General features: G+C 39.3%; 2 protein-coding genes across 7 annotated transcripts; one reads left to right on the forward strand and one right to left on the reverse strand.

Annotated features, from left to right (window-relative positions):
* Positions 1-802: 802 nt before the first annotated feature.
* LOC115766784 lies at positions 803-19374 on the reverse strand. Of its 4 annotated transcripts, none has more exons than XM_030710807.1 (7): positions 18157-19367; positions 8945-9146; positions 8693-8876; positions 7998-8060; positions 6738-7600; positions 4020-4479; positions 803-2005 (listed from the first exon to the last, which is right to left on the reverse strand). In XM_030710807.1, the coding sequence occupies exons 1-7, from the start codon at positions 18603-18605 to the stop codon at positions 1551-1553; spliced, it is 2676 nt and encodes an 891-aa protein (XP_030566667.1). In that variant the 5' UTR covers positions 18606-19367; the 3' UTR covers positions 803-1550. The 4 variants fall into 4 exon arrangements, with proteins under 4 accessions (XP_030566667.1, XP_030566683.1, XP_030566662.1 ...); XM_030710802.1 differs by lacking the exon at positions 803-2005 and having other exon boundaries at positions 2786-4479; positions 18157-18928; positions 18984-19368; XM_030710814.1 differs by lacking the exons at positions 803-2005; positions 4020-4479 and adding an exon at positions 6498-6579 and having other exon boundaries at positions 18157-19360.
* Positions 19375-19636: 262 nt separating this feature from the next.
* LOC115770163 (ubiquitin-conjugating enzyme E2 R2) lies at positions 19637-21390 on the forward strand. Of its 3 annotated transcripts, none has more exons than XM_030715339.1 (3): positions 19637-19718; positions 20187-20752; positions 20802-21390. In XM_030715339.1, exons 2-3 carry the CDS (start codon positions 20195-20197, stop codon positions 21198-21200), a joined length of 957 nt encoding a protein of 318 aa, XP_030571199.1. In that variant the 5' UTR covers positions 19637-19718; positions 20187-20194; the 3' UTR covers positions 21201-21390. The 3 variants fall into 3 exon arrangements, with proteins under 3 accessions (XP_030571199.1, XP_030571185.1, XP_030571191.1); XM_030715325.1 differs by lacking the exon at positions 19637-19718 and adding an exon at positions 19814-19993; XM_030715331.1 differs by lacking the exon at positions 19637-19718 and adding an exon at positions 19978-20077.
* The last annotated feature ends 485 nt before the right edge of the window (positions 21391-21875 follow it).

Below are 21875 nucleotides of genomic sequence, written 5' to 3' on the forward strand. Positions count from 1 at the left end.
CGTACTATGTAAGATTTATACATATACAATACACAATATATATATATTTATATAGCTTATAGCCTAACATGAACGGGCAATATAAAAATGATGTTGATAATAAAAGTTTTGGTAATCAACAAATTGGTGTTGCTTGTTTTCACTTCACTTTTTTTTGTTTTTTGTTTTTATAGATTGGCATCATACTATGTATGAAATGGCCAATTTAGAATATTTGTTTAAGGTTTAACTAAGCCTAGTTACATATATGTAAGTATAAATTCAAGTTGTTTTTGTTTTGTTTTCTGTTTTCGAACAAACACAATTTTTTGTAGCACAGCGAGTGAATTCTAACATTGTTGGATTTTTCGCACAATAACGCGAAAAATCAGCAAGTTATTAGTTGGCTAAGGCTTAAGGAGGAGCAGCGTAAAGTTTGGGCATTGCGAATAGGTTGTGCGGGGCAGTGAACGAGTTTGGAGCATACATTATGCAGATGTGATAATGGCATACTGTTCAGTTGGGATTGCTTTAGTCGGTTGGCTTAAACTGGGCTAATTCTTAAAGTATGTGAATGGTTTTGTATTAAATGAAGTCGAAATTGTTTTCACTTCTGCGCACCTTTACCGTGGATTGTTTTGGCTCGCCTCGATCGTATTGCCCGAGCTGTGCTAGCCTAGTTTAGGTTTTTTTTTGTTTAGATAAATATAACATATATATCTTTTGGACACACAGACATTAGCTATAAATATTTTACAACTTTCTTTTAAATATCTATTAATTAAATGCTACGTAATTGTATATACATGGGTTTTTATAAGTTTTTGTGTATTTATAATATGCATATTTCATCTTGCTCTTTTATTTTTTGTTAAATTTTCGACCTGATTTTTGTACTATTACGTATATATTAATATTGAGTTTGAGTTGCGTATCTTACAATATTGAACTCTTGATTTTGATTGTAGGATGAGTCTTTGCTTGAAAAAAAACGGGCTTGAAATCTTGGATATCTGTAATAATGTATGTACAAAAATGAAATTTGTTTAGGTTTCTTCTATGTGTGTCGTTGCTTTTGATATTTCTGTTAATGCTCAGTTCATAGGTTTCACAAAAGAAATGCACCTAGCTTATGATTTCTATTGACAATGTTCCCGAGTGTTTTGAATTCTGTTCTTTCCCTTTTAAACTAACCGTAGAGATTCTTGAATTGAATTTAAACATATATATTCGAATGGATACAACAAAAGAATGCATTCAATTTCATTTCGTACAGCTTTTGCTGCCTGCTGTTTGTTCTGTCTCAAATAAAATTTGGCAATTTGTTGCAATATCCGTTAATTTGTATCGTTATAAACTAAAGAAAATCAGCCTTTTCTTGCTATACACATAAATACAAAACATATATATATATATATATACTATATAGATGTGTGTGTTTTGTAATAAAACTCCATTTAAAATTGAATTATACGCTAGTCAAATATTGAATTAATTAACTTGGTTTTTCATATGTTGCTTGAGCCTGCGTTGCTTGCCTCCAACTTGGCCTCCGGCTGGTCCCGCTACTGTTACAGCCGCGGCGGCTTGAAGCTCAACGTTGTGCTGCACTCCACGCTCAGCTGATGCTCCATGGTGTCCATTTTGTCATAGTCAAGGCTGCCGCAGTCCGCGATGGAGTTGCGCACCGATGGCGGCTGCTCCGCGCCGGGCAACAGACCCACCAGCAACAGCGGCTTGTTCAGCGACGCTGCTCCAGCAGCAACAGTTGCTGCCGTTGTTGCGCCGCCCGTCAACTGCTCGTTGCTGATGCTGTTGCTGCTGTTGCTTTGGCTGCCGCCGATTTGCTTCTCCTTGTGGCGTCGCAGCGAGGAACGCAATGGATACTGGCGTGGCACATTGATGAGCAGGCGGCGGGCGTTGCTGCTGGGATTGCTGCTGCTGTTGGTATTGCTGATGATGTTGTTGGGTCGACGCGCTGTGTACTGTATGGACTCGGCGCTGTTACTCAAACGGATGTTGCCAACTAATTTCGTGTGGATTTTATATACACAGGTTACGTATTGCATATGTATGTATATACATCGGATGGCCGGGAGCGAAAGAAGAGAAACGAAAAACAAAAATTTGTTCATCAATTAAACAGGGCTTCAAAAAGGACTCGGCTTGCAAAGATTATTTTGTTGTTGTCATTTATGGTTTTAGTTGGATGGATGGTTGTTGGACTCAGCTAATCGTGGCTGTGGTTGTTGTAGTTGTTGCTGCTGCGGTGGGCGTGTTGCGTTTTGTTGCTAACAGACACAAACTACTCAAAAATAAACGTGAACAACAATAACAAGCAGATTACACATAAAACACAGTGGGTTTTCTTTTGGATAAGTTAGTACACAACAATATAGACAACAATTACAGGAAATACATTAAAATGTTTGCATGTGTGAATCTGTGATGCGTGTGTGTGAGTTGTGTATGTGTGTGTGTGTGTGTGTGTGTGTTTACATAATTTTCTAAATGTCCTATACATAAAATAAACAAACAAAAGCTTAACATTTCTTTTAGCACAAATTTAATAAATATATGTAAATATTTGTCTTGAATACAAACAGAATTCAAATTGTTTAAACATAAAAAGCAATAAAATAAATACGAAATAAATGTTTCGCTTTCCACATGCACGCACATACATACATAATTATATTGATAAGATAAGTATACATGAATAACATTAGAATTATAAATAAATATTTACGGTACAAATATTTGGATAACAAAAAGTTATTTTCTATTAAAATATATCTAACTGACGAGTTTCGTGATCGGAAAAACTCTTTTATGCATGCAAATGATATATTTCGATTCGACTTCACTCTGAATATATATATAATATATATATAGTTGAAGTTAAGAGAACCACAGTTATATACTCGGAATAATCATATTTCGGATTTGGAGTATTGCCAAGAAAGTCGAAGTCAACAAATTTCAAAAACTCAAAGATTGTTGATAACTTTTCCATAAATCGCTTGAGTTAACGGAAAATATATACTTGTCTATTCCAAGCACTATCATATCTGAAAAAACTGCTAATTGTTTGACATATTTCCATATTGGTTCGTTCATCAAATGAATCTACAATTTTAGATATGTTGCATGATGTACACAAATACACAAATGTTACAAAATCAAATAGTTAATAACATTCATGTTGAGATGCTTAGACAAAATCGATTTCGAAAAAACAGTTCAGAGAACTATTTGCAATGCATGTTAAACACAAGTATGTGAATGTTTATTGCAATGTTGAAAGATATCTCAACATGTGAGCAAATGTCGGTTTTAGATGGACATGGCTACAAAACACAGGACATTCCACTTGCAAACTGTTTTAGTCAATGGATGATTTTACAAATGATAACATAAAAAACAACTGTTTTAAAACAGGAAATCCAAAACATTAAATATGACTGTGACCAGGTTGTTGTTGTTGTTGCTGCTGCTGTTGCTGTTGCTGCTGATGTTGCTGCTGCGATGGATGATGCTGTTGCTGCGCTGTGTCTCGAACGACTGGTACAGCGATAAGGCGGACGCATTGCTGGCCAGGCGCAGATGTCGCTGCTGCTGTCGATGCAACATAAGCGGCGTGGAATGGCGCAACAGCAGCGACGCTGGCTGCACATGCTGCTGCAGCTCGTGTGCCTGCAACGTGTGCAGCACGCGTCCATCCAGCGAATCGCAGTCGCTGTCAGAATCAGTTATATGGCTGGCAACAGCAACACCAACAGCAGCAGCAGCAGCAGCAGCAGCAGCAGAGGAAGCAGCTGCAGCAACAGGTAGATTCTGTGTAGAGTAGTAACAAGAATTGTCGAGTGTTTCGTGTAGATAAAAGCTTTGAGCATGCTGCAAGTGTTGCCGCTGCAACATGTTGCTGCTGTGTCTGCTGCTGTTGTTGCGAATGTTGTTAGACTGCTTTAGCTTGCCAGCTGGTGCGTTCGTGATTTGGTGGTGATTGTTGGTTAGTGTGGCTTCCGTTTTATAACTACCCGAATTGGCGTCCAGCAGCAGGCGGCGCTGTTGCTGTTGCTGCGGCGGCCGCAGCAGACCCTTGGAATGTATGTGTTGCTGTTGTTGCTGTGGTTGTTGCTGCTGTTGTTGCTGCTGCTGCTGATGACGACCGTAGCTGTAGCTATCCTCGGTGTCCATCATGTCGTCCAGCTGCGGCTGCTGTTCCCGTTCACGCTGCTGCCTGCGATAGAAGTGATAGAGCAGCGCCGCCTGGCTGCGCTCCGCATCGATGTCAGCCGCTCCACCGACGCCGGCAACAGTCTGGCGCATGTCGCGTGTGCTGCCGCCGCCCAGGTAACCAGCAGCAGCGGCGGCTGCCACCGCCAGGCAGCAGTTGCTGCATGTATCCGCCGGCAGCTGCAGCGAGACGACCGCATCCCGAGGCCCCAAGAACCACTCGGAGCGGGTGCGCATGCGTGCGGTTTGCCGTTCATGAACCTAACACATTGTGTTTGTGATTTATATTTTTGGATTTTTGCATTGAGATTTTTGTGTTGTTTTTTGTTGTTTTCATGTGTCGTTGTTGTGATGTGTTGGTTTTTTTTTGGGGGGAAGACGGGGATTCAAAAATTTCGCATTAGAGTTTTGGCATTAAGAATATTTGGTTTTGTTCATAATTAAAAAGAATTTGTTCTTTTCAAATTTAGCTAGGCTCAATTTTTAAATTTGTTTTGCTTAAAATTTAAAAAATTTTCAAGACATTTGTAGATTTAGCTTAAAAGAAAAATTAAAAATGATAAAATACAAACGGAAATTTTAATAAATAAAAAAAAGTTGTTAACATTTAAAATTATAAATATTATATTATTTACATATATGTTTTATAGCACAGCGCAGCAGGAAAAAAGTGCGGTAAAAAATTATACAAAAACAAAAAGGTATTCACTGTGAATGGAATTAGTTTAAAAAAATCGATATTTGCAATGCTTTAGTTCTTTTAACCCCGTCCGTGAATACCTCCGTTTTATTATAAACAAAATAAAATGTAAGCAAAATTGCAGCTAATAACAATTTGGCATAAATAAAGCGTTTGATAATTGTTTAGCACACTTTATGAAACATTTAAAAATTGTGAAACAATGAAGGAATTTGCAAATGCAGTTGCGGCGCTTTCTGGTGTGTGTATGTATGTGTGTGTGTGGCTTAAACTAAAAGTTAAGTTGTTGTGTTAATTCTGTGGCTAACTACTAAATAAAAAAGACATAAAACAAGACAAGGAAACAAGAGACAGGAGACAAGATACGAGCACAAGCAACAAACAAAGAGTTCGGTTAATTGAGGCTACGACAAGACGACAACAAACAAAACTACAAATTAACAATTAACAATGCAAATTTAACAATTGCGCGGCTTAAACATAACTTAAGCTATTAACTAAATAACTAAAACAAAATCATTTGTGCTCTGTTGTTTTTTTTTTTTTTTGGTGTTTTGTATTTTAGTTTGCTTTGGTTTTCAAAAGATAAATAATATTATTATTGATAAGATATTAACTATAGATATATGTGCGAACTGTTTTTCAATTGTTTGCTTTTAATGTGTCTGGACTTAAATCTTGATACGACAACGATATGTCCTATAAATATATATGCACATATATATATTTTCTAAATGTATTTTCTTTTGTGTATTATCAAATTTATATAAATTATATACGCAATCTGTTATTCCTTAGAATACACGTGTTTTTTATTGTAGCAAAAAATATATAGCCTTAAATCAATTTAACAAAATTTGTGTAAAATTCTGTTCTTTTTTGCATATTATGTTTTTGATGAAATTAAGTTTTTGTTAAGATTACATATTTATATTAAAAAAAAAAACACAAAAAATAAGCAAAATTATAATTGATAAATATAATTACAAACAAATAATGAACAAAACAAAATTGTTATTGTTGTTGTTGTGTCTTTAACTTTTTTGTACAGTTTGTGTAGTTTTTGTACTTTTTCGAGTATTTTTCTGCGCTTTTAGTGCCAGATTTGCTTACAGCTACACTTAAATGTAAAAAGGTGTTGTATTATTTGTGTGTGTGTGCGTGTGTGTGTGTGTGTGTGTTTGGGTGTTTGTTGTGTGTCTGTAAGTAGTACTTGTTGTTGTTGTTGCAGGCGCAGCTTTAGTTAGATATATATTTATATATAAGTAGTATAGCACAAAATACAAAACTAGAGAAAGAAGGCGCAGCAAAACGTTCAAAATTTTAGAAAAATCCTTTTTTAGATTAATTAAGAATTCAAATTGCGGTCAGTAAGAAAGTGAAAGTGGGTTTATAGCGTGGCAGGAATCGGCTGTCCAAAAGTTATTTTTTTATCAAATTAAACAAATTAAACGAAAAAATTATGTAATTGAACAAAATGATAATCAATTGAAAACTAAACAAATACACAGCGTGAATATATTAGAGATTACAAAATAAGGAAATAAAAATAATAATAATAATACAAATCAAAAGTGAAAAAAATTCATCAAATCAAGAAAAATTCTTATAAACTATTAAATAATTCGCAAAAGATATTTTTGCAGTTTGCTTGCTCAAACCTGCAAAAAGAATACAGAACTTAAAATTCGAGCAAGTTGGCTAAAAGCTAGGGGAAGGTTGTTGGATTGGGATTATCTTTTTTTTTTTGTTTTTTTTGGGCGTGGTTGGCTTCCTTTTAAACGGATATTCTAGAGCCAGGCCAGAACTTATCCCTCACCTGTGGCAAATACGAGAGACTCTTGGTGCTCTCCGCATAGCGATTGACGGCGCGCAGCTCCTCCATGGTCATGCCGCCAGAGTTGGCTCCGGTGTTGCCATTGCCGCCGCCATTCGAGCCAGCGGCTCCGCCCGAATTCGAGCTGCAGGAGCTGCTGTGACGTATGCCCCGATTGCAACGGCTGCAGGTCCTCTGTTGCTGCTTCAATTTGCCGCCATTGCTGCCGGCGAGAGCTGTACTTGTTGTCGCTGTGGCCGCTCCCGTGGCAACTGTTCCCGCGGCTGTGGCATTGCTTCCGCGTCGCTCGCCGCCGCCGTCGAGGCTTTTGGTGCCGGTGCGCAGGCGTCGCTGGTGATGGCCGCTGGGCAGCGGCTTCTTTTTGTTCTGACGATAGCGACGCTTCACGGTTGTCAGTTCGTCATCCTCATCATCTTCCTCGTCCTCGTCATCCTCCTGCGAGTTGCTTGCCGCGCCCATCATGTGCTGATGTCGCTGCTTCAAACGCTGAAAGCCGCGCAGCTGCTGCTGCTGCTGCTGATGTGCTGGCGTGGCAGGCGCAATGCTGCTCAGCTCCAGCTCGGCTGCAAAGTCATGGGCCAGCTCATCGTTATCCTCATCATCGTCCACATAATCATCATAGTCATAGTCGGTGCCGTTACCATTGCCGTTGCCATTGCGCTTGGCGGGCAGCGGTGAACTGGTCATGGCAAAGATGCCGGGTCCCTCCAGCGACACAGAGAGACGGGCACAGCTCTCGATGAACGAGTGCTCTGGCGATACGCCCAGCGAGAGCACGCTGTTCTCCAGCGCCGAACTGGAGCTGGTCAGCAGTGCGGGCGTCGAGCGAGATTCCTCCTGGGCCACTGCATGCAACACGTTTCGGTTTTAAGAGTAGTTCGTACGTAGTTGGTAGGTTTTGTATGAGCAATGAAATAGATATAAATATGTAGACATAGAGCATTTTTTGTGATTCGAGCGAAAGTGCCTTAAGCAGAGTGCATAATTAGAGAGATAGACAGAGAGAGGGGGAAGCGAAAACTTGTGATTGTATGTGTGTGAATAACGTGTGTTAAGCCCCAAAGCGAAGAAACCCAAAAACATATTGCCCAAGCAATGCACTTAAGAATTAAGCACAGAACAGACCCCAAGTCGGAATAGCACAGATTATATAGATACAGATGATGATAAATATATATAGATATATAGTTAAGTAGGCATAAACAGTTCTTAAAAACAATTTAAAATGCGATTGGTACTCACGTAAGCCCCAACGCTCGCATTGGCACTGCAACCAAGTCTTTTCGGCCTCCAAAGAATGTTGCACTGCAAATAAGAAGAGATTTGATTAGACAAGCTCAAATCAAGAAAACATTACCATATACATTATCTATACTCTATAAGTGCACAGTTATGGCCCTTTTGCTATACCATGCATATCCAACTAATCGATTCTGTACAGTATACCGCTGGAAAATTCTGAAGCAACCCTTGTAACTTAAATCTGTATACCTTATTGAGATTTTAATACTAGATAGTTTGTTTTTCTGTGGTTGTGGGTGTTTTTCTGATATACTATGTCATAACTAACTGCGTCTCAGAAACAGGTCGACTGGCATAAATTCCATTTCAGTTCATATTCAAAGAATTTATAAATATATGCAATTAAATACCGCATATTCTGCATAATATGCATCGGACTACCACTTACTATATAAAATAGTTTTCTGGCTCAAAAACAAACGTACTTATTATGGGAATGTTTTCTGGAATACAGTTTTAAGCTTCAAAACATAGTTTGACGCTCGATTCATCAAGTATCTTATGTGTAGACGTACAAAAGTTCTATCAATCATTATGTTACATGTTAGCCCATCTTAATGCCTGCTCCTCGCTTAAGTTATGGGTGCAATACTCAAGTCTACATTTCTCACGCTCTAGAATACTTATCCACTCACATGCATATTTCTGTTGTGCCAATTTGCCGCGTGGCGGCGGCGGATATTGAAAACTGCAGATCCATTCGTCCTGCACCTTCAGAATGCGTCCCGTGACGCGCGCATAGTATTCATAATTTTCGCGTCCAAAGATATCGTGTGTGGCAAACTTATCGATTATGTGCTGCATGATCTTCGTGGCCACCTGGAAGACAGAAAAACAGAAACGATTCAAGTATCAGGAAGCAGAGCCTAGTTAGATGTGTGACTTACCTTAAACTTGAGCACATCCTCCATGCGTGCCGTCTTGCCGTCGCTGACGCAGGATTGAAAGAAACTGGGCGCCACAGACACGCCCAGAGCCTCACTAGTCATGCCCGTGGATGCGTGGGCCGCATTGCTGGCGATAACGCGGAATGTGCCAAAGAGTAAAACTAATAGATGTTGCGTATATTTGGGCAGTGATGCAAACAGTCTGCAAAGAATGGGCAAGAATACATATATTAAGAAATGTCGCAAAAAAATTGTATATATGTCAAGTCAGAAGCCGTGTAAAGATCGTCTTATCTATATGGATTTAGGTGGAAGCAAGTGTTACTCATATTTTTTAATTTTCATTACACCGCAGTGCACTGACTCATTGTCTAGCCAGGGCCATCAAAGAAAGCCACAGAGATGGGTTGAGGGGGAGTGGGCCTACAGAGCTAGAGCTAGAGCTAGAGCTAGAGGAAGAGCCAGAGGCAGCAGCTGCTTGAATTGTTCACACTTTCATTTTGGCATGTGCGGCTTGGAAAACCTGGCTAACGAATAAACTACGAAACTGGTCGCTCTTTCTGCCTGTCACTGCCTCTCACTCTCCCCCTCTCTCTCTCTATCTCTCTCTTTCTGTCTTGCTCGTTACACAACTGGCAGAGACTAGCGAGCCAGCGAAGCGAACTAAGCAACTATCAAAGCTATCCAATCAATTAATGCTCTTTGCTCTTCGCATCTGCAGCTCCCATAAAAAAGTGAAAACTTGAAGATACAACCACACATAGTCGAAGGCCATAAACGACGCTTGACAATGAATTATACTATAATACATGGTATATAAGGAGTAGAAGACTCTGACCCCCCCCCCCTCGCTGTTTCCCTTTATATTTAGCTGCTGGTGTGAATTGACATACAATAAGCAAAGAGGCTCAAAGCAAACACGAACAGTTTCGATCATATAGCTGCAGACAAAGCAGCAGACACCTGTAAGGGTGTTAAATGCATTGATTAGCTGCAACAATAAAGGGCGGCCTTTAAATGCAATTCCAATTATAGTTTAAAGAACAAAAATAAAACCGTTTCTGATTAGAAGAACAAAGAAATTGTACACAAGAGAAGAAATCATGACATCGCTAAGGCTTTTAAATAAACAAGAGCAAGAACAATAAACGTAAAAACGAGAAAGTTGAGATATCTCCGGCAGACCGACTATTTAATACTCTTGTAGACATTCATGGTTTGCAGATATGTGAAAATAGTGGAGCTCCAAAATGATGATGAAAATATCGGGGAAAACAGAACAATTGCCATAGCTACTGTTAGATCGATCTCTCCTATGAAAGCTATATGATATAGTAGTGCGATGTTGATAAGATTAAGCATATATATGAGGAGCATAGTGAAACTATAGAGATATCTAGATAAACGAAAAAAGGATTTCATTCAATAGCCTACTTTTCAACCGATCGTTCCTATAGCATGATAGAGTGGTCCGATTCGATCGGTTCATATATATGTTCTGTCTCTAATAGAAAGACGAATGAAGAACACACTAGTTCGCAATATCAACTAGGCTGTTGATGCTGATCTATTATATACATATATACTTAATGGGGTCGGAGATATCTTCTTCTATGCGTTACAAAATTATAATACTCTCCACAAGGGTATAGAAACATAAAGTTTATTTAAAGTGTCATCTGATTTATTTAGATTCAGAAAATAAGAAGGCAGCTTCATATTTCCACAGTTTTATTTTTAAGCAAATTCCACAAAATAGTAGAGAATCCATATCTTTATGTATTTCAACTAAACCAATTTTTAAGCAGCAAGTCTTAAAATCATATTGACAACAACTTGACCAAGTTGAACTTTTTTAGCTCCACACACAGATTTTAATTTATTTTAAATTTTAGTCGACAGTTAACGCTGAATTAGTGATAAACATTGTTTTTAAAGAGCAAAGTGCTCGTATCATGGGTCAAGGCTTTATAAAGTTACTTCATCTTTTAACTATCAGCGCGTTCACCTGTTTCCTCATTAAAAAAGCCAAGCAAATAAAGAGAGATACGATACAGCAACCCGAGCAATGGCCGCCTAGCCTATGGGTTGAACTTCTCGGGTCTGGCCCCCATCGATATCAACGACCCGATGTGAAGCAAACAAAACCCAAAAAAATGAAAACGTGCCGCCGCTGTAATAACATATTCTATATGGCCCACTGTCTAATCTTATCGAAGTGTTAAACTCTTTTCTTTTAAAGTTTACGAAGACTTCTACATGTGGAGGACATAGCTGATAATGAGGATACCTCGAACTCGAACTCGAACCCATAAAAACAATAGAATATAAACTGAATATAAAGCTGATAGCTCCGATTATCAATTATTATTAAGACCTATCAGCATTGTTTGGCTTTTGTTTACTATTTTTATGTTGCTCGGCGACACTCACAAATGGAATGCGTACAAATCGTTTACTAATTGCATCAATTACATGGAATGCGTTAGAGAAAAAAAATGGAAAAAAACAAAACAAAATAACACAAATAATACAATTGAACACGATTGCTTAAGCATAGCAAGTGTGTGTTGTCGTCTGATATCGATTCGATAAGCCGCACGACAGTTTTGGGTTTCCTATGAAACCCCTAATGGATGATTAATGCGCTTTTCAATTTGATTAATTTTAAGGTACAATAACTATGCTATTCATTTGGATGCTTGTTCAAGTTATATAACGATGACATTAGCTTAAGCTTCGAGAAAATTGCGGCTGAAGAATATTATACCATTAATCTGTCTGAAAGCTTTTATGAACTTTGAAAGCTGTTTTCACAGATATTAAGTGCTGACGGGCAATGCTTGAAAGTAAATGAACAGCAGTAAAACTGCAATTAAATGGCTGCTACTACAAGACTTTATTGCAAAGCAGAAAATATCTAAAGTGTGTTGCTTCGAACAGCTGTTCACTTATTTGAATCTCAAGCAATTTAATTAAAACTTGTTGCTTCATTTAAATGATAGTTTTCAGCCAAAAAATGACATTACTTTAAGCCAATGTCATCGTTAATAACAATATTTCGATTTGATAGCTGATGAAACTTTGAAAATCGCATAGAAAGGCGGCATTAAGTATACTTTTAGATTTTAAAAGTATTTTATTCATACATATATTTTTATAAACTAAGATTGTCTTGTTGGGGCAATTAAAACCTGGTTATGATGTGCCTTAAAGTTTAAGGAATTACTTGAATCTTATATATTTTACTTCCGTATTATATGTAATTTATTCATACAAATATTCATAAATTATTTTGTCAACTAAAACCTGTTAATAGGGCATCTTCTAGTCAAGTTCGATTTTGTGGCCTTAACAAAAGTTGTAGGAATATCTTCAATCTTTGAAAATCGCATAGAAAGGCGAAATGTTCTATACTTTTCCTTTATATACATATATATATTTTTGAATTCATTTACAAATTATGGTTATAGAGCATCTGCTAGTCGAGTACGCTCAACTGGGCCCAATCTTTCTTATTTCTACACATGATTTTATGTGTAATATTAATGGGATACATTAGAGAGCCTCATTTGGGCGCATACAGCTGGCCGCCTTATATAATAGTCAATCGAGACGCGTTACGCATGCGCCGTGTGGCCAGACAGCGTGGATATTTACATAATACTTTAGAAACCGGCTATATTAAAGGCATTTCTCTGAATTGGATGCTAAATAGTTTTTCGTATGTTTTACGCGTATCTGCATATTTGTTGGGCGCGTGTGTGTGAGCTACTGTTAAGGCCAACGCTGCGTCACATTATAGATGAATCATTTATTATTATTGTGTTTTTCATTCATAAAAAAAAAAATAAATATGTCGGCCACATACACTGTTTTTTTTTTCTCGCACTCTTCTGCCTTTTCAAGTGCCGCATTTGATTTGCTTTTTATTTCTTCTTATTGTTGTAACTGTCTTATTTCTTTCATTTTTTGTTGTTAATTTTTTGTATTTATCACATATATGGATGCATGTATTATATATGCATTGTTACGTATTTGTGCCCTACAGAGAAACCAGTTTTGATATTCCCACAACTCTTGTGCCACTTGAACGATTTCAGATGCGAGCTTTGCCGGCTGATAAGAGTCGCAAGTGCGGTGCAGGCGGCAAAAGGGGAAAGGGGGGAGAGAGAAGGAAGAGAGTAGCAAGATTGTTGAAATCGGAAGCATTCAAGAGGTTTAATCGCTTTTTATATACACCCAGCCATACTATGACTTGTATCAAGCATAATTACTGTCAAAATCTATATGTATACTTGAGAGATCACGAGAAACTAAGTCTTAACAACCCTAGCTCACAGCTTAGGCAAATAGTGAGTCAGGATACCAAGATCCTACTTGGTTTTTATCTGAATATAGTATGCACAATCCACTGGAATCGCAGTTAACGCACTTGCGAGAGAACAAAGAGAATACGAGACCAATGAAAAGCCCATGGTTTTCTGTATTGACGTCAATAGGACTTGGTTGCTTATCGTGCAACACAGTCTCTGCTTACTAAGCAGTGGTCGATCGACTATAAATATATATATATATAGGCATATCTTTCAAGTATATCTTTAGAGTCTGCATCAGCTGCAGCTGCATCAATATTCATCAATGCGGCTTCGATTGCGTTTGCGGCTCAACGTCTGCGGCTTCGCGGCGCCACGCCCCAAAAGCCTTTGTGTTCATTTAGCAAAAATGAGAGATTCAAACAGATGCGAAAAGCGAACCGCATCAGCAGCAGCAGAATTTGTTGTTGGCGTTAACAACAAAAAATACAATACGTCATAATAATGAGCCAAGTGAAACAGCAAACGCAAAGCACGACAAAAAAAAGAAGAAGCAGTTTCAACATATACTCATACATATGCACACACACACACACACACACACATACATGTACTTAGTACAGACATCACGATACTTGCATGGCCCAGCCACAAGTAGGAATCGAAGTCGAGTACTCGGCAAGCAGATACCATGTACTTGTTTTACTCATTACCATTTTTAGGATAATTCATTTACACCAAGAAGTCCAAGTGATATATTACTTTAACTCTTGATTGATATAACTTTTATCTTCATGCTCAAATAGCTTCATATATTGCCAAACAGATTAATAAAGAAAGCGATCGAGAATTTATATATATATGCTTTACATGTATTCCATAAATACGCCTCGCCTTAAGATACCCCTTTGTAGCGAAATACAGGGTATAGCAACGACAATGCCCAGTTAACACTATAGAGCAAAATATATATGTATGGAGAACAGAGTAAAAGCTAATGATATGACAAATTACGGCAACAACTTAGATAATTCCCGAGAGAGTTCAGTTGAAAGTACTTTTTTTTTCAAACCATATAATATTATTATTAGAATCAATTTGATATAGTCTAAAGTTTACTCTATCGTTTTTGTTGTATAGTGTTTGTCCGGCATATGGTTTAGTTATGAATGCGACTACACGCCAAAAGTTCAGGGCATTCACTGAAAAAGTCATACCAGAGGCAGAGGAAGAGATCCCGAGTTGGGGTAAATGGAGACAGATGCACAATATGAGCATGAATATGAAGAAGAAGAGGTAGAAGCAGCAGGGGAAGGGCTGAGACTCACTCGATGATGAGCTCCACTGACGCACATTTAGTACTGTGGAACAGATCAGTGTTTATATGCGTTATATATGAATGTATATTTATATTGTGCACTCGCTTATTTTACTTTTATTGGTTTTGTTTGGGCATTGGGCATTATATGTTGTTTATATTGTGTGACTGACTGACTGCCTGACTGTCTGACTATGGCGGCAGTTTAAGTTTATTTATGCAGCCCGTGGCCAATGAAAACTCTGAGTTAGCAGTTTATTCTTATTCTTTTCGTTATAAATGTATGTATATTAATTTGTTGTTGCGATTTGCGAAGCCCTTTAAGAAAACAACTATGACGAGAGTTTAGCACATTGAACAGAACAGAAATGAAAACAAAATAAAACAAAACAATTCTTTACAGTCCCGGGACTGACTACATAATGTAATAATCAGGAAGTGAACATCAGTCGATATTGCAATAGACCCAAACAGACGTCCAAGACAGCGACAGCGACGTCGACAGCGACGTCGCCTCTTGTTAATGCATTGGACAATGCGGCTTTTGTTATAAACTGTTTCCCTGTCTCCGTCTCTGTCTCTATAGCCTGTCCCTGCCCTTTATTTTGTTCTCTCTTTCTCTTTTTCTTTTTCTGCCAGCCGTCTGTTCAGTTGCCATTTCGCCTGTCTAGACCAACAAAAGCGGGCAATTTTTGCACTTATTGATATTCACAAACGGAAGGTTTCTCTGCCTAACTATTGTCACAGGCAGCCAGCCAGCCAGGCAGGCAGCAAGTCAGCCCAGGCAATTGTGCAAATATCCTATTAGCTTTGAAAATATACATGATATGACAGGCAGCTGCTAGTAAGTATACGAAAAGGTCTAACCCGAAAAAAGATATGTTTGAAAATAAATCTTCGAACGAGACAATGTCTAAGTACTTAAGAAAATGCATGCAAATTAGTCGCGCCTCACAATTAGCCAATTTCAATGCTATAGATATATATAAAGGTATTCGAGTAGCCCATATATTAACATTCAGTGCATATATTTTAAGTTATGATTAGACTTAACAAAGCTCGCCAAAGCTTTTCTGCATTGCTAACGCTTTAACCGACGTTCTTAAGCTTTATCTAACTTACAAGCGTATAAGCGCAACAGGCGTCCGCAAAAATAAGCTTAGAAGGAAGCCCGTTAAAGCTTTCAGCTAGGCAACAAGTTGAAGCCACAGGAACACAGCAACAATTGAGAGAGACAACAATGGAGTGTGCTTGTGTGTGTGTGTGTGTTTGAGAGAGGCAGTCAGGGAAAGAGGTTACACACACATACATGGGCAACACACCTGCCGTTAAACTTTCTTAAACATCAACGACGTCAGCGCCTTGATTGTGTGTTGTTTTTCTAGAATGTAATTTAACAAACAGAAGCACACACAAAAAATACACACACATGGTCTTATATATAGGGTTTTATATGCGAGTCTATTGCAAAAACGTGCAACCATGACGTCGTAGCTGCCGTCGCCCGTCTGCTGCAATAATAATAATAACACTTAACAACAGCAGCGACTACAACAGCAACAACAACAACAACAGCAACAAGAACAACAAGAACAAACGATGTGCCAAGTGATTGAATTAAGTGCCAATAGTTTTGTGAGAGACCTGTTTGCTGGGTTGCGCTTGCTCTTACGTTTTTACGTTTACGTTAATTGATACAAAGTCTCAAACGTGCGTCTCTTTATCTATTTATAAAAGTTTCAGCGGCAGCAGTCGCTATTTTCGCGCATTTGTTTGATTCGGACAACGAATCTGATTGCGATTGCTTAATGTGTGCGTGTGCATGTGTGCGTATGTGTGTGTGCGTGCGTGTGAATGCGAATGTGTGTTCGTTTTGTAGATGTTTTCGCTGTTCGCTTGCCGTTTGCCGTTTGGCGGCCTGTGCCTGCCCTAAAATGTAAATAAACAAAAGAAAGGTAACAGCAAACGCAGCAGCAACAGCAGCAGCAGCGGCAGCAGCAACACATAAACAATTACAACAATAAATGTGTATATAATTGTATGCTGACCACGGACGAAAAGTTTACAGTAACCAAATCGAAATTTACGCTTGAGTTTGAATAGCGGCTGCTGCTGCTGCTGCTGATATGAACAAATTATTTGGCGGTCGATTTTTACGCATGTACCGATACCCAATTTTAAATTTATGTTTTATTGCTGACGTTATTTGTTTACACGCACATTAGCATTAATGTAACAGCGTTGCCACTACCGCTGCCGCTGCTGTTGCTGACGTAGTTGCCGCATCCACCGCCATTCATCGTCATCTATCAAAGTGGCAGCGCGTATTAACAAAATCAAATATCGGGCAGAAACTCAAAATAGACAAATGTTAAAATAAAGCGTCGGCAATCAAACAGCTGTCAATGGCCAATTCAACAGCATTACGAGCTGGCAAGGTCGCTGCAGCGCCGATAAAAGCGAAAGATAATATCGATTGCGATTGTTATTAATGCTTAATTGCCAGCGCCGCTCACTTCGCAATCTCCTTACCCCCCCCCACCCCCCCCCCCCCCCCCCCCCCTTTACCACTCTTCCCACTCTCTATTTCACCCACAATATGCGCTGTTGTTGCAGTTGCAAAAAAAAATGAATACAATCGCAAATTACAAAACTGCAACATTATTTGATTTATTTTAATTGAGCATGCGTGGGCCTGTCTGTCTGTCTGTCTGTCTCTTCGTCTGTTTGCCCACGCTTTATGCTCTAATTCAGTTTGGTTAGAAATCGATTGCAGCAACAAAGCAAAGCAACGCGAATCAGCGCAAAGCAAACGAGCAAGAAAAACATTCAATTTACAGCTGCAAACTAAGTACTTACTGTGGGCCTAGGGGATTACACCCCGACCGACCGCCCGCCCGCCCGCTTGCACTTCTCAAAGCCAATTTTCGTCGCCTGCGCTTAGCGTTTAAGTGAAAATTGGTGAAAATCTGGCAAATGTGTCAACAAGTGCCTAGTCAAACGGGCATGAAACGCAGCTAAAGCAATAACAACAACAGTGAACAGCGCAGCATAGTAGTCAACGCTTTTCACTTAATTTCAACTAAATTCGTAGACCTCTTCACCCGCTACCCCCCTCTATTCCCCGCACACCCACCCAACATCTGCCAGCATGTGTGTATGTAGCGAAGATTCTTGAGCTGCAACCAAATCTAGATCCGGTTCAGCAAGTTTACCGCAAGCTAGTTACAATATACATACATACACATATACACACACACTGACATGAGATGGGTACATCAACGTTACTAGAGATGAGTGCGTGTAAGCACGATATATAAGTATTTTTATGCAGCAGCATATAATGAAAGGCTTAAACTTAACATACTCATAATTATTGTTTATAAACAGCAAATGGGATATCAAAAAGGCGCCAAAATGTTTATTAACATTTTGCAATATCAATTAATGTTGAATATATCAAATATTGTACATGAAGTCGTGTCACGCCATCAACACACAGTTTGCATATATATATATATATGTATATATATATATGTGTGTGTGTGCATACATAATTGACAATGTCGGCGACTCACCTGTGTAAACGGTCCGTTTGCTCGGCTTCGTTCTGCAGCTCGTTAATGGCAAAGAGCTCCGTCTCGCCATTGCGTCCGAAGATGCCATTGGGTATCTTGCGAAGGAACTTCTTTAATACGCTGGCAATGGTGAACACCGAATAGTTGTCAACGTTAACAAGTCGGCCCGCCTGCAGGAAGTGTATGAGCTTCTTCATTGCGCCCTGATGGCCGGGCGCACGAAAAACATCGCGTCGATTGGGCGACTCCTTGTTTAGTTTCAATATGAGCACAAGCAGCGGCCCAGGAATGTTGTTGTTGTGCTTGCATACCTCCTCCAGGGGTACACCGAACTTCACCTTCTCCAAGCGGTACGGATAGGCGGGAGCGGTCGCTGGATGGCCGCAGGATGTGACAACGTTGCCCAAATCAGCGGCGCGTCGATGCACGCGCTCAGCCCAGCTGGACATTCTGAGTGTATATATGTGTGTGTGTGTGTATGTGTGTAGATATTTGTAAGCGTCTGTTTGTTTGTGTGCGGTTATTTGCCTGCGTACGCGTTATGTATATCAATTCGTATGTGTGTGTTGCGTGTGTGTGTGTTTGTGTAGGCAACACTTTTCTTTCGGGCGTTCGGTTTTCACAGAAAAATGTGCTCGTTCATAATTTTATGCTGTTTTATGCTGGTTAAAAACATGTTCCTCTATTTCTCCCTTACTTTCCACTGGAATGTAACTGCGTTGTTATTGTAGTACTAGTAGTAGTTGTTGTTGTTGTTGTTGCTATTTTGTCTCTGAAAGATAAATGCATAATCTTTCGTTGTGTCGTTGTTACTCAGCTCCTCGTACTTGTATCTGTTAATTTTTTGTTGTTTTGGGCGTTGTTTGAATTTTCTTCGAACGTAGTAATTATTTTCTTCGTTAAGATTTCTCAAATGTTAATTGAATATTACAAGATCTTTGTTTTATATATGTGTGTGTGTGTATACGCTTGCTTCGATTTGGCGATTTCAATTTTTTATGCTCGCGCAGTCACAGCAGCAGCCACTCCAGTATGCACTTTTTTAGCTTTGCTGCTTCTTTTTTTTCACTGTTGCCGTCCCTTCACAGCTTAAGCGTAGATAGTGCGCCGCGTTGTAGCATATTGAGCGCAGGACATATTATCCACAAGCTACGTTTTAGGTGTACCGACGCGGCTGGTTGTTGTTTTTTTTTTTTTATTTAATTAATGGGTTAGTTTTCGTGGCTCTTAAAATAATTTTCGCGTCTCTGCACGCACGACTTGCAGCTTCAGCACTTGTGTATACACTAGCGATGCGCCACTTTTTTCTACTAGGGATGTACAGATGTATTGCGGCTGCCACATACCGATATATCGCACGAATAAACTATCGACACTCCTTAAGCTATGCTAATTACAGTGTATCGATATCGATGAATAAAATGTCACCCTGCATACAATGAGTAGTATCGAATCTCTAATTATGGCGAATATGTGTAAAGTGAAATTGTTGCAAAGGAAATAACAATAATACAAAGCTACCAATAAGCCGCTTATTCATTACAAGTTTTTAACCAAAAGAAGTACGTATTAAGCATAGTAGGCTATGAATGTATTTATAGCGCATCTGACACACATACATTCATTTAATTTATTTTTGCTTGTCTCAATTATTTTGTTGTCTGCTTCAAAACAACAGCAACAACAACACGTACAATTTTAATCTTTTTCTACGAAAAAAATATAAGTTAATAATAAAAAAAAGGCGACTAACGCAAGACTACGAAACGCAGCGCATTTTGCTCAATCGCTTATCCAAAATTTTCAAGTTCCATTTGCAAAAACAATTTTTATATGTGTGAGTGCCGCTGCTCACCTTGAATCCGTAGTCGTTGGCTGTTTCCCCCTCCGTACGCGTCTACGTATATAAGATATTGACCCTGTACGCCTGATACATATTTAAAACACACGCACATGCAACACACACACACACGCACATCGACGTACATACCTAAATAAGTTGCTGCATAGAAACTTTTTTCAATTGGCAGGTGAACAAATGACCACCGCCGCCTCCACATCGCAAAATGCGTCGTCGACGTTGATGGCAGCTGGTGGAGCCGGTGGCGCGGGCTCCACGACAACAACAACGTTGACGACGACACCCAGCAGCTCGGCTGTGCGTGCCCTGGCCATGGAGTACAAGTCGCTTCAGGAGGAACCAGTCGAAGGATTTCGCGTTAAGCTAATGAACGATGATAATCTGTTTGAGTGGGAGGTGGCCATCTTTGGACCGCCAGATACACTATATCAAGGTGGCTATTTCAAGGCGCACATGAAATTTCCACACGATTACCCGTACTCGCCGCCATCCATACGCTTCCTCACCAAGGTATGGCATCCGAATGTGTACGAGAACGGCGATCTCTGCATATCCATACTGCATCCGCCTGTTGATGATCCTCAAAGCGGCGAGCTTCCCTGCGAACGCTGGAATCCTACACAGAATGTGCGTACCATTCTTCTCTCGGTTATTTCGCTCCTTAACGAGCCCAATACATACTCGCCAGCCAACGTGGATGCTTCGGTGATGTATCGCCGATGGCGGGACTCCCAGGTAAGTGTTAATCCAATCGCAACATATGAAGATCTAATATATCACGCAGGGCAAGGACAACGAATATCCGAACATAATACGCAAACAGGCACTAGCCGCCAATGCGGAAGCCAAGCGCGAAGGCATTGTGGTGCCTATGACACTGGAGGACTATTGCCTGAAGCCCACGGTCAAGCCAAGCACAGAGTCCGGCCTAGATGCAAACTTCTATGATGATGATTTTGATTTGGAGACCGAAGATTTGCCAACAGACTCGGATGAGGAGGATGATGAGGATGAGGACGATGAAGATGAAGATGAAGAGGGCAACGGGGAAAGTGCACCAATTAGCAAAAATAATGGCAATGCAAAGTGCACGAACAATGGTTTGTCGGCAAAATCAGCTGCAGCTTCTGCAACAGATGATGCCGAGTCCGCTGATGACAGCGGTAAGGGAGAGACTACATAATGCAGATAAACACGCTCCATCTCCACTCTGCTCCTGCCCTAGGCGTCTGCGTAGCATTTAAATGATGTACTAAGTGTGAAAAGAAACGAAACGAGCTGCTTGAAGACGCCCCCTAAGGCCAATCGCTGGTTTATCATTTCTCTCAACACAATTATTATTTTTTTACCATAAATTATGTACAATTGTAAAACTGAAACGTGAATTATTTCTTAGCTGGCCCGCTTTATATCCCCCAGCTAGCCTCTGGCTAGGCACGTTTTAAACCCGTTCATAGAATTTCAAGAGCTTGCGATTCCTTTTAAAGCAACTAAATACCACTCAAAAACTGAAAACGATTATACAAGATATATATATATACAATATACATATGTATTAGCTATTATTATTTAAAAAATATATATACAATTACACACATCCATGTACTTGTATGTACAAATCATTAGAGGGGGCGCTACAGATGCAAATTTTTAATGAGAACTATCCTAACAAGCGAGAGACATCCTAACAAAAGATAAACTAACAAGAAAAACATAATATACAATCAACGGATTTCAAGAACGGAAAGCAAACATGAAAAGTAGCAATTAAGGAATATTTAAGTGCAAAAGAACACCAATTGCAATATTGAAAAGGAAAACTGCATTGTATGATAAATTGCAAAGATTCATAAGCCAA

Source organism: Drosophila novamexicana, unplaced genomic scaffold, assembly GCF_003285875.2.
Source record: "Drosophila novamexicana strain 15010-1031.04,08,12 unplaced genomic scaffold, DnovRS2.1 tig00000009-arrow-pilon, whole genome shotgun sequence".
NCBI classification, from domain to species: Eukaryota; Metazoa; Arthropoda; class Insecta; order Diptera; family Drosophilidae; genus Drosophila; species Drosophila novamexicana.

What these genes read in the sequence shown, in the direction of transcription:
- LOC115766784 (XM_030710802.1), bottom strand. Translation starts at nt 18,605, where the DNA reads ATGTCCAGCTGGGCTGAGCGCGTGCATCGACGCGCCGCTGATTTGGGC. An exon ending in GGCACAACAGAAATATGCAT is followed by an intron (nt 8,061 to 8,692) that starts GTGAGTGGATAA and finishes TCTTATTTGCAG; the next exon opens with TGCAACATTCTTTGGAGGCC. An exon ending in GTCTCTCGTATTTGCCACAG is followed by an intron (nt 4,480 to 6,737) that starts GTGAGGGATAAG and finishes ACAATGTGTTAG; the next exon opens with GTTCATGAACGGCAAACCGC.
- LOC115770163 (XM_030715325.1), top strand. An exon ending in GCCGATGGCGGGACTCCCAG is followed by an intron (nt 20,753 to 20,801) that starts GTAAGTGTTAAT and finishes TATATCACGCAG; the next exon opens with GGCAAGGACAACGAATATCC.